Raw genomic sequence first — 16,729 nt, forward strand, 5'->3', positions numbered from 1 at the left:
TACAGTCAACGCGAGCGGAGGATAGGCGTCTGCGGTTTTAGGGGTTGAGCTCGGTTTCCCTCGGGACGAACCGAAAGCAACCATTTAGCATCCCCAAACAGCACTTAAGATGCCACATGCGGCCGTAATCCCGCTCTCCGATCCAGTGACGCAAACGACAGAGCGATCCCACCACTTCCCGAGCAAAATGTTTGCAGAGCGACACTGTTGCAGATGTGAAAGTGTGTTTTTCTGAGATATGTGTGTGTGTGTGCCTCTGCTTGGATCGCAGGCTCGGCCATCTGGCAGCTGATCGCCTCCTTCCTCAAGCTGCCCATCTCCGGGACTCACTGCATCGTCGGCGCCACCATCGGCTTCTCCATGGTGGCCATCGGCACCCGGGGCGTGCAGTGGATGCAGCTCGTCAAGATCGGTGAGGAGAAGCTCGCGTCGTGTGTGTTTTTTTTTTCATATCCTCGTGTCCGAAACCCCCCCGACTGCGTCTGTGGTGCAGTTTGTTTTCAGCGAGGACGACTCCCTCGAGTCCTTTTTACACAGTGATGCACATTAACAGCGGCAGTCACCGATTCCCTCTCTCCGTTTAAGAGCGTCGAATCACTCGCAGGACGCACTTTGTGGTAAAATAAACTCGACAAGAGGGAGAGAACCCGTGTTTAAACTACAGCGTAATTAAAACAACAGTCATGGAAGTTTAAATGGTTATTTCTAGGCCTTAAAAAATCCAAAAAGTGTAGTAAAAGTCCTGTAAATGTGTTATATTCATGTGTTCATGGCGTTCATTTACGCTGAGTTTGAAATAATTAATATGATTTTAAAAGAAAGAGGCTCAAAGTATCAGCAGCATACATACAGGCATTTATATAAATGTTTAATCTTTTAATCAAACTATTGTCTCTCATTCATTTGTGTCATTTAAGGTTTACTGTATGCTTTGAATCCTCAATGTTAGTTTAAATACTACATTTTATCACTTTTTAATGTTTACACACACATTTCACGACGTTTGCTGATGGACATTTGGTTTGAATTCATGGAAAAGTGGTTAAAAGTCATGGAAATGTGGTTAAAAGTCATGGAAATGTGGTTAAAAGTCGTGAAAATGTGGTTAAAAGTCGTGAAAATGTGGTTAAAAGTCGTGAAAATGTGGTTAAAAGTTGTGAAAATGTGGTTAAAAGTCATGAAAATGTGGTTAAAAGTTGTGAAAATGTGGTTAAAAGTCATGAAAATGTGGTTAAAAGTCATTGAAATGTGGTTAAAAGTCCTAGAAATCCATTGGTCAGAATGTGTATGACCCTTGGTTGTTCCTTAACAGTTGAAAGATGGTTAAAAAATATATATATATTTAAAAAATGTGTATATATAACATACTGATCACTACTCTCAATGGCCGTTTCTCCTCCGCAGTGTCCTCGTGGTTCATCTCCCCTCTGCTCTCTGGACTCATGTCCGGCGTCCTCTTCCTGCTCATCAGACACTTCATCCTCAACAAGGTGAGCTCACGGCTTTTAATACGTCTTCTCCTGTCGAGTTTTGCTCCTTCTGGAGACGTTGAACCTCGCATGGCGTCTCAGGCTCTTGATGCCGAACCACTTCCTGCTTTCGCGGTTTCCACGACCGAAGCTGAACTCCTGATAGGAAGCTGTGGTTTTTAACCACAGTGACACGTACTGCAACAAAACCACACACAGTAAAGTGTGTGTGTGCGTGTGTGTGTGTGTGTGTGTGTCCTTGCAGGATGACTCCGTCCCCAACGGCCTGCGAGCGCTGCCCCTCTTCTACGCCTCCACCATCGGGATCAACACGTTCTCCATCTTGTACACCGGAGCTCCGCGTAAGTGTCTCGCCGCTCTGTTCTTTATTCTCCGTTCTTTATTCTCCGTTCTTTATTCTCCGTTCTTTAGTCTTTGTTCTTTATTCTCCGTTCTTTATTCTCCTCGGTGTCACCGGCGCCGCTCACTCGCTCCAGATTCCTTCTGAAGGTCTAACAGGAGTGAATTATGAAAAAAAACTCCTCAAGATGTTCTTTACTTATGACGTGTGTGTGTGTCTCTCTCTGTGTGTGTGTGTGTGTGTGTCTCTCTCTGTGTGTGTGTTCATTGCAGTGCTCGGGCTGCAGATGCTCCCGGTGTGGGCCATCTTCCTCATCACTTTAGTGGAGTCGCTGATCTGTGCAGCTCTGGTCTGGTTTTTGGTCTGTCCCTGGATGAGGAGGAAAATAGCAAGTAGGTATCTGTGTGTGTGTGTGTGTGTGTGTGTGTGTGTGTGTGTGTGTGTGTGTGTGTGTGTGTGTGTGTGTGTGTGTGTGTCCAGTCTTTCTCACGGCATCTGAAAGCCCGGCTCTCTGACCCTGACAAACAACACATCCTCCTCCTCCGGCGCCAGAGCATGTGTTTGCTCGCCGGGCGTCTGCCAGAGCCCCAAAAAGAAAAACCCGCTGAACTCTGCGCCGCTTCTTTCCCCTTTTACAGACACTCGGATGCTTTTTTTTTTTTATTACTCGGCCAGACGCATCAGGGGGTTTAAGATCGCATCCCCGCAGTGGAGAGCGCTTTCAGGCGGAGGTTAGGAGTCAAACCTGGAAAAGTCATGGAATTAAAAAATGCTTATTTCCAGGCCTGGAGAAAGACCTTGGAGAAAAAATCAAATCCCAAAAGTGTAGTAAAAGTCCTGTGAATGTGTTGTCTTCACGTGTTCTCGACCTGTTGCTCAACGCCTCGTGAACTCTGAATGCTGACGGCTTAAAGGCGACGCTTCGGTTCCTGATCTGGAAATCGCTGCTTGTGTTTGTACCAAGGGGTGTTTTTGGGGAGGAAGAGGGGGGTGGGGGAGGTAGAGGGGGGGGGGGGGGGCATGAGGTCAGTCAACACTGGGATTAGTCTGGATCAGCTGATGGAGTGTTACGGTAAGTTTGTTCTCATTAGTTATTGTTGATTAGTTATTGTTGATATTACTGCAATGCAGCATGGGGAAAAAGAGTTGAGGCTCCTGATGCATTATGGGAAAGAGTTGAGGCTCCTGATGCATTATGGGAAAGAGTCAAGGCTCCTGGTGCATTATGGGAAAGAGGCTCCTGGTGCATTATGGGAAAGAGGCTCCTGGTGCATTATGGGAAAGAGTTGAGGCTCCTGATGCATTATGGGAAAGAGGCTCCTGGTGCATTATGGGAAAGAGGCTCCTGGTGCATTATGGGAAAGAGTTGAGGCTCCTGGTGCATTATGGGAAAGAGGCTCCTGGTGCATTATGGGAAAGAGTTGAGGCTCCTGGTGCATTATGGGAAAGAGTTGAGGCTCCTGGTGCATTGTGGGAAAGAGTTGAGGCTCCTGGTGCATTATGGGAAAGAGTTGAGGCTCCTGATGCATTATGGGAAAGATGCTCCTGATGCATTATGGGAAAGAGTTGAGGTTCCTGATGCATTATGGGAAAGATGCTCCTGATGCATTATGGGAAAGAGTTGAGGTTCCTGATGCATTATGGGTAAGAGTTACGGCTCCTGATGCATTAGGCGTAAGGGTTGAAGCTCCTAATGCATTATGGGTAAGGGTTGAAGCTCCTAATGCATTATGGGTAAGGGTTGAAGCTCCTAATGCATTATGGGTAAGGGTTGAAGCTCCTAATGCATTATGGGTAAGGGTTGAAGCTCCTAATGCATTATGGGTAAGGGTTGAAGCTCCTAATGCATTATGGGTAAGGGTTGAAGCTCCTAATGCATTATGGGTAAGGGTTGAAGCTCCTAATGCATTATGGGTAAGGGTTGAAGCTCCTAATGCATTATGGTTTGCCATAATTGGAAATAATCCGGATAATTTTTTCTGTCTTTTTCCACCAGCATTGCTGTCGGACTCTAAATGTAAAACGTCTGTCTCGTAAATATTCGAACAGACGGCCGCCGTGTACCAGCACTAGTCGTGTTCTGACCCGAGCTCTCCTCGCAGGCCGCCTAAAGAAGGAGCAGGCCCTCTCCAGGATCTCCGACGAGAGCCTGGACAAGATCCCCGAGGAGGAGGAGGAGAGCCCCGTGTTCAAGGAGCTGCCGGGGGCGAAGGGCAGCGACGAGGCCGTGCTGCCGCTCACGGGGGGCGGCGCCGAGTCCAACGGGGAGTTCACCAACCCGGCCAACGGGGGCAGCATCCTGCCCAACGGCAGGGCGTACGGTACGTTATTATTATTATTATTATTATTATTATTATTATATATATATGTTTTATTATAAACTCCAGATGTGGCAGCAGATCACTTATCTGTGGCTCTGTTGATCTGACGCTAGCTGAGTTGATGCTAGCTAATCTGATGCTAGCTGACCTGATGCTAGCAGATCTGACGCTACCTGATCTAATACTACCTGATCTGACGCTAGCTGATCTGATGCTAGCTGACCTGATGCTAGCAGATCTGACACTAGCTGATCTGATGCTAGCTGATCTGACGCTAGCTGATCTGACGCTAGCTAATCTGACGCTAGCTGATCTGATGCTATCTGACCTGATGCTAGCTGACCTGATGCTAGCTGATCTGATGCTAGCTCCTCTCTCCCAGGCCGCACGCACTCTATGACCAACGGCTGCCTCAAGTCGCCGCTCTCCAACGGCAGCTTCAGCTTCGACGCCCACAACCACGTGCGCAGCGACGGGCAGGTGTACCACACCGTGCACAAGGACTCGGGCCTGTACAAGGACCTGCTCCACAAGATCCACATGGGCCGCATGGACGACAGCTCGGCCTCCAACGCCGGCCAGCCGGACAACAACTACCGCCTGCTGCGGCGCAACAACAGCTACACCTGCTACACGGCGGCCATATGCGGCATGCCCGTGCAGCCGCTCGTCCGCGCCGAGTCCCGCGACGACAGCGAGAAGCTGGTGGGGGAGGGCGGCGGTGGCGGCGGCCGGAGCAACAGCGTGTCCTACTCCAAGAAGCGGGTGCGCTACGACAGCTACTCGTCGTACTGCAACGCCGTGGCGGAGGCGGAGATCGAGGCGGACGAGGGCGGCGTGGAGATGAAGCTGGCCACCGAGCTGGAGGACGACGACGGGGCGCCGGCCCCCGTGCCTCTGGAGGACTTGGTGGACGACGACAGCGAGGAGAAGGACAAGCCCGAAGTCTTCCTGCTCTTCCACTTCCTGCAGATCCTCACCGCCTGCTTTGGCTCCTTCGCCCACGGAGGCAACGATGTCAGGTGCTGCCTCCTGCTGTCAGCTGATGTGTGTGTGTGTGAGTGTGTGTGTGTGAATATACTCCGTGAAAGTCGGGTGACAAGCCGCTCCTCCCTTCAGTGGGTGTCCCCGTTGTAGCAAGCTAGCGCTGCTGCTAGCTCCCCGCTAGCTGCTACTGCCCGCGTCCCCGCTGCCCGAGTCGGGCGTCGAGCCGGGGCTGGTCCCGCTACCTTCGCGGTGGTTGTCCAGGAGCTAGCAGGGAGTTAGCGGAAAGCTAGCCAAGAGCTAGCAGCGGATGAAAGTACAACATTTGCGCGCACAAGCACAGGGAAACCGTCTTCGTTCAGTGAATATTAGAGGCGGACGCCTGAAGTCACCCTCGATTTCCTCACCCCTCCCCCTTCCTGCAGTAACGCCATCGGGCCTCTGGTGGCGCTGTGGATGATCTACGACCAGGGCGGCGTGATGCAGGACGCCGCCACCCCGCTCTGGCTGCTGTTCTACGGCGGCATCGGCATCTGCGCCGGCCTGTGGGTGTGGGGCCGCCGCGTCATCCAGACCATGGGGAAGGACCTGACGCCCATCACGCCCTCAAGGTGAGAACGGCACCACGAGGGGAGGGGGGGGAGGAGAAAGGGGGAGAAAAGGGGGGGGGGGGCAAGAGCGAGAGGGAAGGAACTGGATAAGAGAGAGACTAACCTCCAATAAGGCTGGACATCCGGTGGAGCGACGTCCTTGGTGAGTGTTTCTGTACACACACACACACACACACACACACACACACGTTTAATAAGGCTGTTAAATGTTAACAACTAATCGATGCCGTTAGTCTGGAGCGTGTGGTGGCCTCCGCTTCCCACTTCCGGCCAAACGGCCCTTTTTCTGCACGAGGAACCTGCAAGTACACGGTTCTAATATATATATATATATATATATATATATATATATATATATATATATATATACACACACACACAGTATATAATACCGGTTTTCTATGCCGGCTGCATTCGAAATAGTCCCGTTCGTGAAGACGGGACGACCTTTTCTGTATTTGTTTTTGTGATTACGGGCAGTAGAAGCAGTAAAAGTTTAAATGTTTTTTCTCCCCAGACTTCATGAATACATCCTGAGTACTAAACAATATAACTTTACTTTTCCTACACTTTGAAAGTGAACTAATTCTTTACTGTTTTGTGTAGAAATCCAGAGAGAACGAAGCCGGAACGGATACTGTCTCTCTCTCTCTCTCTCTCTCTCTCTCTGTCTCTCTGTCTCTCTCTCTCTCTCTGTTTGTCGCTCGCCCCTTCCACCTTGTTGCGTAACCGCTCTGAATACATAAGTCGTCTTTCGCAGCGCGGCGCGTTTACCCAGAGGGCACGGCGTCCCCGCAACCTCAGCATGGGACATCACGCAGCGCTGCCGCCCCTCCTTCGTTCCCGATCGATCTTGTGTGTGTGCATCTCTCCCTCTCTCTGTGTGCGTGTGTGTTTGTGTGTCTGCCAAGGTTGCGTGTTCAGTAGGGTTGCGTGTCAGCCGGAGCAAAGCGAGGCTCTCCGCCTGCAGGTCGCCGTGCGGTGAATGTGCTGTACGCGCACGCAAGCGTGCAGATTGCAGTCTAATTATCCCAAGTTCTTGTGTGTGTGTGTGTGTCTGTGTGTGTGTGTGTGTGTGTGTGTGTGTGTGTGTGTGTGTGTGTGTGTGTGTGTGCGCGGGGACATCACACAGGGTAACAGGAAGTTGTTTGGCAGTCTGGGTGAGGAGAAGTGGAGCGGCGAGGGTGAGGGAGGGGCTCAGTGGGAACTTCTCTTCTCCACCCGGCGGGGAGGCACGCCAGTCTGACTGCGTCTCTCTCTCTTTCCTCTCTTCCTCTCTTCCTCTCTTCCTCTTTTCTTCTTCCTACCCTCTCCGGTAAATCTAATTTTGCGGTTAACCCTCTTCTTCTTCTTCTTCTTCTCGCCCTCACTTCTCCCCCCATCGTCCTCTTTCATCGCCACCTCTAAATCTTCAGCGCTTGTTCCCGCTCTCATTACTTCTCCCTCTGTCTCCATTTCATCCCTTTTCTCCTCGGCCCCTCTCTCGCTCTGCGCCTCCTTTTCTTTTCTTTCTTTCTTTCCTAATCGCCCCCTTTCCATCACCGGCTCTGTGTTTGTTTTTTTTTGCCAGGACTCGGAGACAGATTTGATCCGGTTCTGCCGTTTCCAAAAGGCCCTCTTGTCCTCCTCCGTGTCTGTTTCCAAGCATCGCTCGGACAAAAGAGGCTCGTTTTGGGGGCGAGGGCGGCACAGTGTGGGCGTCGTTGTGTGGGCGAGGGCGGCACAGTGTGGGCGTAGTTGTGTGGGCGAGGGCGGCACAGTGTGGGCGTAGTTGTGTGGGCGAGGGCGGCACAGTGTGGGCGTAGTTGTGTAGGCGAGGGCGGCACAGTGTGGGCGTAGTTGTGTGGGCGAGGGCGGCACAGTGTGGGCGTAGTTGTGTGGGCGAGGGCGGCACAGTGTGGGCGTAGTTGTGTGGGCGAGGGCGGCACAGTGTGGGCGTAGTTGTGTGTCTGGAGTCGGAGGCCCGAGCAGCGGCTCTTTTCTAAATAATTTATGTGTGGATGTTCATCCTGACCCCCACGGGGACGAACTGCTGCAGATCAGCGAGTCTTTGTGTCGAGCTCGTGTGGTTGAGACGCTCACACAGGTGTGTGTAGGGGAAGGGAGAGTGTGTGTGTGTGTGTGTGTGTGTGTGTGTGTGTGTGTGTGTGTGTGTGTATGTAGGTAAAGGGAGAGAGTGTGTAGGTAAAGGGAGAGAGTGTGTAGGTAAAGGGAGAGAGTGTGTAGGTGAAGGGAGAGTGTGTGTAGGGGAAAAGAGTGTGTGTGGGTAAAGGGAGAGTGTGTGTAGGTGAAGGGAGAGTGTGTGTGGGTAAAGGGAGAGTGTGTGTAGGTGATGGGAGAGTGTGTGTGGGTAAAGGGAGAGTGTGTGTAGGTGAAGGGAGAGTGTGTGTGTGCGTGTAGGTGAAGGGAGAGAGTGTGTAGGGGAAGAGAGAGAGTGTGTGTGTGTGTGTGTGTGTGTGTGTGTGTGTGTGTGTGTGTGTGTGTGTGTGTGTGGGTAAAGGGAGAGTGTGTGTAGGTGATGGGAGAGTGTGTGTAGGTGAAGGGAGAGTGTGTGTAGGGGAAGAGAGAGTGTGTGTGTGTGTGTGGGGGGGGGGGTAAAGGGAGAGGTGATGGGGGAGTGTGTGTGTAGGTGAAGGGAGAGAGTGTGTGCGTGTGTATGTGTAGTTAAAGGGAGTGTGTGTGTGTATGTGTAGTTAAAGGGAGTGTGTGTGTGTGTGTGTGTGTGTGTGTGTGTGTGTGTATATGTAGTTAAAGGGAGTGTGTGTGTGTGTGTGCGTGTGTGTGTGTGTGTGTATGTGTAGTTAAAGGGTGTGTGTGTGTGTGTGTGTGTGTGTGTGTATGTGTAGTTAAAGGGTGTGTGTGTGTGTGTGTGTGTGTGTGTGTGTGTGTGTGTGTGTGTGTGTCAGACTTTCCCAGCAGGAGACGTGTTCGACTGGTCGGAAAAGTTTCCAGGCGAAGGGCCGAACTCCACTCGTCTTTCAGTCTTATCTTAAATATTTGCACAATGCAAGAGAACATGCAGAGCACACAGACACACACTGCGTTACACAACACGTTGAGAAAGAAAAAGTAGGTGAAATAAAATATAGTAAACAGATAATTCACTCGCCCAAAGAGGAAAACAATTGCTCTCCAAATACGGCTGCCAGATTAAAAAAAAAAAAATGATATTTCTTCCTGAGACTTTACGAAATGTTTTGCTGTTCTTCCCTCCTTCATGACAACTACGCTGTCTTTCTGCGGAGAGGGGGAGGAGAGGGAGGGAGGGAAGGAGGGAGAGAGAGAGGGAGAGAGAGAGAGAGAGAGAGAGAGAGAGAGAGAAGGAAGGGAGAGAGAGGGATTTTCAAACGCTGTGTTCCAGTTGCGTGATCATCCTGTTGACTCCCCTCTCTCTTTCCCTAGCTTCCTCTCTCCTCCCTCCTTCACTTCCTCCCTCCTCCCCTCCAAAGCTCACCAGGACATCTCACTCTGGTCCTAATCTTCCTTTTAGTCGGCGGTTCGAGTTCAGGATTCAAGTAAAATAACTAGAACTCGTCTGTGAAAGTCGTCGCCTCCTTTTTTTCTCGTTCGCGACGAATTCAGCGTGAGCGTCGTCCTCTCTGCTCTCTCACTTTTTGTTCTGTGTAATCTGCAGGTTTCTCCATCTCAGGGTGGTGTGTGTGTGTGTGTGTGTGTGTGTGTGTTTCACAGACAGATAAGTGTGTGACCGCCATATGTTTTGTGTGTAGAGCCTCTTTGAAGAGTCGTTCTCTGACTGTGTTGTATGAGCGATGGGCCGTGCCGCCATCAGCTGCACCACCCAGACTTTACAATGAAGGATGTCTCTTTGTCCCCTCCCCCCTCCTCCCCTCCTCTCCTCCCCCCTTTCCACAGTGGATTCACTATTGAACTGGCCTCTGCACTCACAGTGGTGTTTGCCTCCAATATCGGCATCCCTGTCAGTACCACGCACTGCAAGGTATGAGCGAGCGGCCCGCGACCAGCCGGGCTCTCACCCTCTCACCCTCTCACCCTCTCACCCCTCCCACCAACAGGCACCTTTACCCAGGGGGAGAGGGAGCTCACACTGCCTCCCGGTGGTTCACCGGGTCGACAACACCTCAATTAAAAAAAAAGACGCACAAAAAAACAAACATATTTTCCCGATTACAAACAGTTGGAGTTGTTCTCCGGCCCGCCGCCGCCGCCGCAGTGTGTAGCTCCTCCCTCTCTCCCCGGTTTCTTTTCCAGGAAACCTCGGATCCAGGCCTGAAGACGTGGCAGACACACACACACACACACACACACACACACACACACACACACACACACACACTCTACCATCATCAGCATGGTGTCTCATCCTGTGCTTCATTCCCACCAGCTCTCTTCTGTGTTGTTATTGCCCTTCAGCACGGCAGCATGGTTTTGGTGTGTAGGTCCTGACCTCCTGTGATTGACCTACAGGACTCCTCCCCCCCCACCCCCTCCCAAAAAACCCCACCTGCCCACTCCTTTATTTACCCCTCTCCACCTCTCTCTGTGTCTCTCCACTCATCTGTCTTCGCAGCGGATTTTGCATTGAAGTAATGAGCGCGTTAACAGTGCTCGTTGCGTCTAATGTGGGCATCCCAATAAGCTCCACCCACTGCAAGGTATTGGTGTCATTGATGGTGAAGCCGCCCCCGCTTCACCCGTAGCTCACAATCGCCACCGTCAATCACTCGACTCGTGCAGTCGCGGTTTTGATTTTCCTCCTGCAGTTTCCCCCACGGCAGCGGAGATGAGAACATTTGAGTTTTGTTAGATATTCGGCGGTATATCGAGGCGGAGCCTGTAGAAAAAGTTGCTTTTGGATAAAAGTGTCAGGTAATGAAATATAATGTCGTGTGATCAGTAGAGACTGGAGGGAGTTACTGCTTCCAGGTGAGAAATAGTGCGGCAGGTAACAATTAACCGGTTTCCTCTTGTTTACACGCTTTATGCTAAGCTAAGCTAACTCTCTATATATTTAACAGACAGGCTTCAGATAAGAACAGAGGTGATATTTTCGTGGAAGTGTGTGAGGACGGAGTTTAGTGTAACACATGCAGCTTATTGTTAAATTGTGTTGGTGAAAACAGCTTTTTATTTAGTTTCTTTAAGAAAAAGATGAGATTTGAGGAGCCTGACGTGTTTGTGGTTTAGAGGGAATGTTTCCAAAATACCTGCTGAAGGGAAACTGCACGAGACTCAAAACTGGTATTAAATTACTGATGATCAATTTGTCTAAACGTCACCACCACCATCATCATCATCATCATCATCCATTCCTTACTCCCTCCTCTCACCCTCCTCATCCCGTCCCTAAAACCCTCAGATAATCAACCGCCATGCCACCAATGTTAAATCTACTGATGGTGAGAGGAGATGCTCAGACGTTGTTGGACAAAATCTGCATTTTAACGATGTCCATGAAAAGCGTTTAGTACGATGTCTGAGTTGAAGTTACTGTGAGGAACTTTGAACTGGTTGCAGTCTTCATTTCATACGCACCTCTCCACACGAGAGAGAGGATTGGTTGTCTCTGTTATAGTTGTTACTCACGACTGTCGAGCGGACAGTCGGACCCCTGCGGCAGTAAAACGAGAGGTTTCCTAAAGGCACTCTGGTCGCTCTCGTCCACAGGGGGCGCCAAAACAAATGAAACGAAAGTTCCTTCCTGTAACTTTCAATTCAGGAAGTAGCCAACAACATCTGTCAACATCTCCCAGAGAGAGTGTGAGAGAGTGTGAACGTGAGAGTGAACACGAGAGAGTGTGAACATGAGTGAACATGAGTGAGTGTGAACATGAGTGTGAGTGTCAACGTGAGTGTGAACATGAGTGAGTGTGAACGTAAGAGAGAGTGTGAACATGAGTGTGAACATGAGTGTGAACATGAGTGTGAGTGTCAACGTGAGTGAGTGTGAACATGAGTGAGTGTGAACATGAGTGAACGTGAGTGAGTGTGAACATGAGTTTGAACATGAGTGTGAACATGAGTGAGTGTGAACATAAGTGTGAACATGAGTGTGAGTGTCAACGTGAGTGTGAACATGAGTGAGTGTGAACATGAGTGAACATGAGTGAGTGTGAACATGAGTGTGAACATGAGTGTGAACATGAGTGAGTGTGAACATGAGTGTGAACATGAGTGTGAGTGAACGTGAGTGTGAACGTGAGTGAGTGTGAACATGCGTGTGAACATGCGTGTGAATATGAGTGTGAACATGAGTGAGTGTGAACATGAGTGTGAACATGAGTGTGAACGTGAGTGTGAACGTGAGTGTGAACATGAGTGTGAACATGAGTGTGAACATGAGTGTGAACATGAGTGAGTGTGAACATGAGTGTGAACATGAGTGAGTGTGAACATGAGTGTGAACATGAGTGTGAACGTGAGTGAGTGTGAACATGAGTGTGAACGTGAGTGAGTGTGAACATGAGTGTGAACATGAGTGTGAACGTGAGTGAGTGTGAACATGAGTGTGAACGTGAGTGTGACAGCGAGCAGTGGCGGGCGTTCAGTTCTCGTCTCGCTCCAGCGTTCTCTTTCACCTCGCAGCGTCTCCGGTGATGAGCAGAGGAAGCTGAGCGGCGGCCGGTGGGACGCGTGCAGTGACGCTTCCTTCCAGAAGCTCTACAGGCGCCAGAAACACAACGACCGCCACGTCGCCCGCAGAGTTCAGGTCTCAGTTTCGCACAGGATTTTCAGAATAAAGCTAAATGAATCCTCACTCAAAGGAGGGAATAAGCAGAGTCACTTTCTGGGAAGCAGACGGCGACCTTTTCCCTCCCTGAAGGGTTTTTTCGGTGCGGTCTCGTCTGAGCGAGACGCCGCTTTTGACCTTCCACATTTAGTCTCCAGCGGGGCGGCGGGCGTCTCGTGTTTCTCTGGCCTGCGCTGCACGTGTCCCTCCGACGCGCCGCCACGTGTCCACGAACACCAAATCCCACTGTTCTGATTTCATGACCTGAACAAAGGTGAGAGAAGAGTTCACGTGTGGACGTCCGACATGAGCAGAGAGGATTTAAAATCAGCTATAAACAGAAAAAAAATGGACACCAGACCTGCTGATCTCGGACGTCCACACGCACTAATGATCCGACTCGGGCTCGCTCTGACTAGCGGACGTGTCAGAAACCCGAGCCGGTGGATGAAGAGCTGAAGGCCGATCACGGGCCGGTTCTGTCGCGGAGGCCTTTCCTCCACTTCCTCGTGGACCTTTCGGTTCTGCTCAGAAACGCGGGGAATATGAAGGAAATATTCAGCTAAAAGTTAAACGACCTCCAAACTGTTCCCTCTGACCTGGAGAGCGTTTTATCAGCCCAGAGTGTTTCGGTGGGAGTTGCTTAGTATCTGGACCGATAAAAAGCACTACAGGCAAGATGTATGTGTAGTTTTTTGTCCTTTTTTTAGTCCTAAATACCCTTAAAGGCCACACACATGACAGAGAGCTCGATGGACGAACACTAGAACATACGAGACGCTTGAACGGCAAACACACACGAGCCTCATCGACCTGCAGCTCTTCAGTGTCTTGACTTTGTTTTTGAAGCGTTGTGTCCTGCTGCTGCTGATTTGTCTCCTCTCCCCCCTCCTCCCCTCTTCCTCCCCCTCCCCTCCCCCTCTAGGTGGGCTCGGTCGTGGCCGTGGGTTGGATCCGCTCCAAGAAGGCGGTGGACTGGCGCCTCTTCAGGAACATCTTCCTGGCGTGGTTCGTCACGGTGCCCGTGGCCGGCCTGTTCAGCGCCGCCGTCATGGCGCTGTTCGTCTACGGCATCCTGCCCTTCGTCTGAGGGACGAGGAAGAGGAGGAGGACGAGGAAGAAGAAGAAGAAGAAGAAGAGAGAGACACTCGGGTAAAAAATGTTAAAATGAATCCAAGCTCGAGTGTCGAGAGGTACAGAAAACGGAGGAGGAAGACGAAGCGAGGGAGAGAGTGAGGAAGGAGAGAGACGGGGATGAGAGGAGGGGCGTTTGGTTCGTGTGATCTCTTTTTTTTTTTTGTTTTTGCCTCTCGTGGGTTTTCTGATCGGTTCGTATTTATTCTCTTCATAAGAAAGCGAGCAGCCAACGTGTCCCTGAGCCCTGCGGGCGACGACGGGAGGTTTCCTCCCCCTCCGTTAACTCTTCAACAAAAAAAAGAACAAAAATCACGAGTTAAACTAAAAAAAAAGAAGAAGAACCTGAAGCTGCAGTGAGACGTCAGCGCTCCAGAAGGCCAGAAAACAAGCGACCCTGTACATATCGCTGTAGCGGATCACGTGTGTTTGTCGTGTTGCGGCTTGCTTTTAAAGTAAAAAAACACAAAAAGAAGAAGAGGAAGAAAAGATGCGCGTGCAGTGAACCAACTCATCCATCATCTCGCTGGCCAGAGAGAGAGAGAGAGAGAGAGAGAGAGAGAGAGAGAGAGAGAGAGAGAGAGAGAGAGAGAGAGAGAGAGAGAGAGAGAGAGAGAGAGAGAGAGAGAGAGAGAGAGGAGGTGGAGGGATTGTCGCTCTGCTTTTTCTTTGTTTTCTCGTTCACGTGATGCCACAGAAACCTGATTCGCTAAAGGAGTTGATTATTCTTTGTGTTGTTTTTTTTTCTTGGTCGGGAGCTCCTGTACGTTTTTAGAAATGGATCTCATATTTTTTAATGATGTAATATACTGTAATTTGTACTGTAAATACTGTGCTTAAAGAGTTTCAGGGTGAGGTTTTACGGTTTGTTTTTAATGTAGGGAGGGAGGGAGGGAGGGAGGGGCTCTTCATGATGTCATATCATACAGTGTGTTTCATCCCAGAGTACACACACACGCACTCACACACACACACACACACACACAGGCTGTCGTATCAATTAAAGAACATATTAAACTGTAAAGTTTAAAGATATTTTTAAAAAAAAGATTTCCAACACGCACACACGTCCACGTTCTCATATCTTCATCCGTTTGCCTTTTTTGTTTTTTTTTGTAGCCGACGACGGAGCGCCACACCGTCCACGCCGCGGTCCGCACCGACCCAAACGCTGTGTATCAAGTGTGTGTGCGTGTGTGTGTGTGTGTGTGTGTGTGTGTGTGTCAGATATATCACAAGACTTGTCGTCTTCAGATCATTATTTTTGAGTGAAGCGGGTATCAGGGGGTTTAGTACTGATCATCACCAGCTTTTTAACAAGGTCACCTGACCTCTAGAAGAACAAAGTCGACAGCGTTTTATTCTTTTATTTTATTTTTATTGGAACAAACTTCATGCCAGGTGTTGCAAGGTCTCTTTTTTTAATTATTTTTTGTTCTTGTTGTGTGTTTTCTCCTAATTTTCTTTTGAACAAATCTATGCTTAAGTAGCCACTTGCCTTGTAACATGTAACATGTTTTACTTTGTGCAGATACGGTCAAATAATGAAGTACTGTGGTGTTTACATGGTAACATATTGTAGAGTATCTGGAATAAATAAAAACCGTTGCCTAATGATGCCAATGAAAGACGGAACTATTAACCATGTTTTTTTTATTTTAAGTGCAAGTAAAAAAAACATAAATAACCTGAAGTGTCTAGAGAGCGAGCGAGCGAGCGAGAGAGAGAGAGAGTGATGACTTGTTGTTGTTGTTGTTGTTGTAGGAGTTGTAATCATGATCCCTGTCACTTTACTCTGCTACTACAATGTGTTGACATGTGGCTGCAGTTCAGTAACGAAGAGAACGACTGGAGGAATCTCATCAAGACGATATATTTTTCTACCATATCTGAGTTTTAACCCGGGGCGAGCTTCCGGAGCACTGCGGGGGAGGGAGGGGGGAGGGTGGGTGGAGGGGGGAGGGGCTAGTTTGCTATCGGAGTCCCGTGACACTGAGTCCGCCTCCAAACACCGGAGGGCCACGCCATGCTGGCCACGCTAGCGCCGCCACGCTAGCACTAGCGCCGCCACACTAGCGCCGCAACGCTGGCCACGCTAGCGCTAGCGCCGCCACGCTTCCTCCCAAGCCCCGTTCGGTCGGTCGGTCGACATGCCGGCTGCCAATTAATCAAATTTTTATGAAAATTACCTCTTTTTTTTGGTATTTTCTTTGGAATTTTTAGATGGAAAAACACTTTGTAATTTTGTTTCCCTATAGAACCGCTTTTCGATCATGAACTGCGAAGGCAAAGTCTCTAAAAAATATATATATATATATATTAAAATCTGCAACTCGGTAACTGACAAGCGAACCACGAGGAGCGTTAGCGACGAATCTCACGCGACGCTAAAACAAAATAAAATGTAGAAAACAAAAACCCCGTGAACACGTTCAGTTGACCCGCTCGGTCGGCAGCTGCGCGGCTTCGTCGCGCCGTTAGCGTCCTCGCACCGTTAGCCTCTGGTCTCGTAGCTCCGCTTGCGCAAAGCATTGTGGGTCAGAGAAAAGGCCAGACTGGCACGCATTCAGCAAAAAAAAAATGCAACCGCAGTATTTACGGCAGACTGCATCCGACGATGCCGTCTAGAACCGTCGTAGAAACTTGAGTACGGTTCTGCGGTTTGTCTTATATATCGCTGTCTTTTTCCTCCCCCCTTGTGTGTGTGTGTGTGTGTGTTTGTGTGTGTTTCCATGCATTCTCTGTCCTGATAAGCCAAATGGGATGCATGCGCTGCTCAAGACGGGGAGGAAAAAAGTGAAGACGGTGACGACGTTAAACGCGTCAGATTGTAACGCATCAAACTGTCGCGCGACTAATTTGATCGGCAGCAGCTAACGCGCGTTCAGTGTTTCTTTACGGCGTTACGCGATGATAATCGGATTAAAAGTAGGCGTTATTTCTTCACAGTTAAACGCCGGGAATGTCGGCTAATAAGGTTTTGACAACCTTGATTCAAATGTCTCTGATTGGTGCACAAAACAACACGTGACATTTTTTTTCAACGGAGCCCCGCCCACTTCAAACCCGCCTCGAGGCCGCAAAAAAAAAAAGTCTTCTGACTCATTCATAAAGTGATGCATTATTATAAAGTTGGACTG

At 49.7% G+C, this 16,729-nt stretch overlaps 1 protein-coding gene across 5 annotated transcripts in view; it reads left to right on the forward strand.

Annotated features, from left to right (window-relative positions):
* The window catches only part of slc20a2 (solute carrier family 20 member 2), a 37,544-nt gene extending 22,313 nt beyond the window's left edge, over positions 1-15,231 (forward strand). For 4 of the 5 annotated variants that reach the window (XM_068604714.1, XM_068604717.1, XM_068604716.1 and 1 more), the window contains exons 3-11: positions 272-412; positions 1,405-1,490; positions 1,735-1,831; positions 2,103-2,222; positions 3,933-4,151; positions 4,534-5,173; positions 5,561-5,746; positions 9,620-9,704; positions 13,381-15,231. In XM_068604714.1, coding sequence (XP_068460815.1) covers positions 272-412; positions 1,405-1,490; positions 1,735-1,831; positions 2,103-2,222; positions 3,933-4,151; positions 4,534-5,173; positions 5,561-5,746; positions 9,620-9,704; positions 13,381-13,545 — 1,739 coding nt within the window. In that variant the 3' untranslated portion in view covers positions 13,546-15,231. Of the gene's footprint in view, positions 1-271; positions 413-1,404; positions 1,491-1,734; positions 1,832-2,102; positions 2,223-3,932; positions 4,152-4,533; positions 5,174-5,560; positions 5,747-9,619; positions 9,705-10,295; positions 10,381-13,380 lie in introns of all 5 variants that reach the window. The other variant, XM_068604718.1, reaches the window with a different exon arrangement.
* The last annotated feature ends 1,498 nt before the right edge of the window (positions 15,232-16,729 follow it).

The sequence above is a fragment of the Clinocottus analis genome, unplaced genomic scaffold (genome assembly GCF_023055335.1).
Source record: "Clinocottus analis isolate CAN_PGR_092001 unplaced genomic scaffold, fCliAna1.0.p SCAF_7, whole genome shotgun sequence".
NCBI classification, from domain to species: Eukaryota; Metazoa; Chordata; class Actinopteri; order Perciformes; family Cottidae; genus Clinocottus; species Clinocottus analis.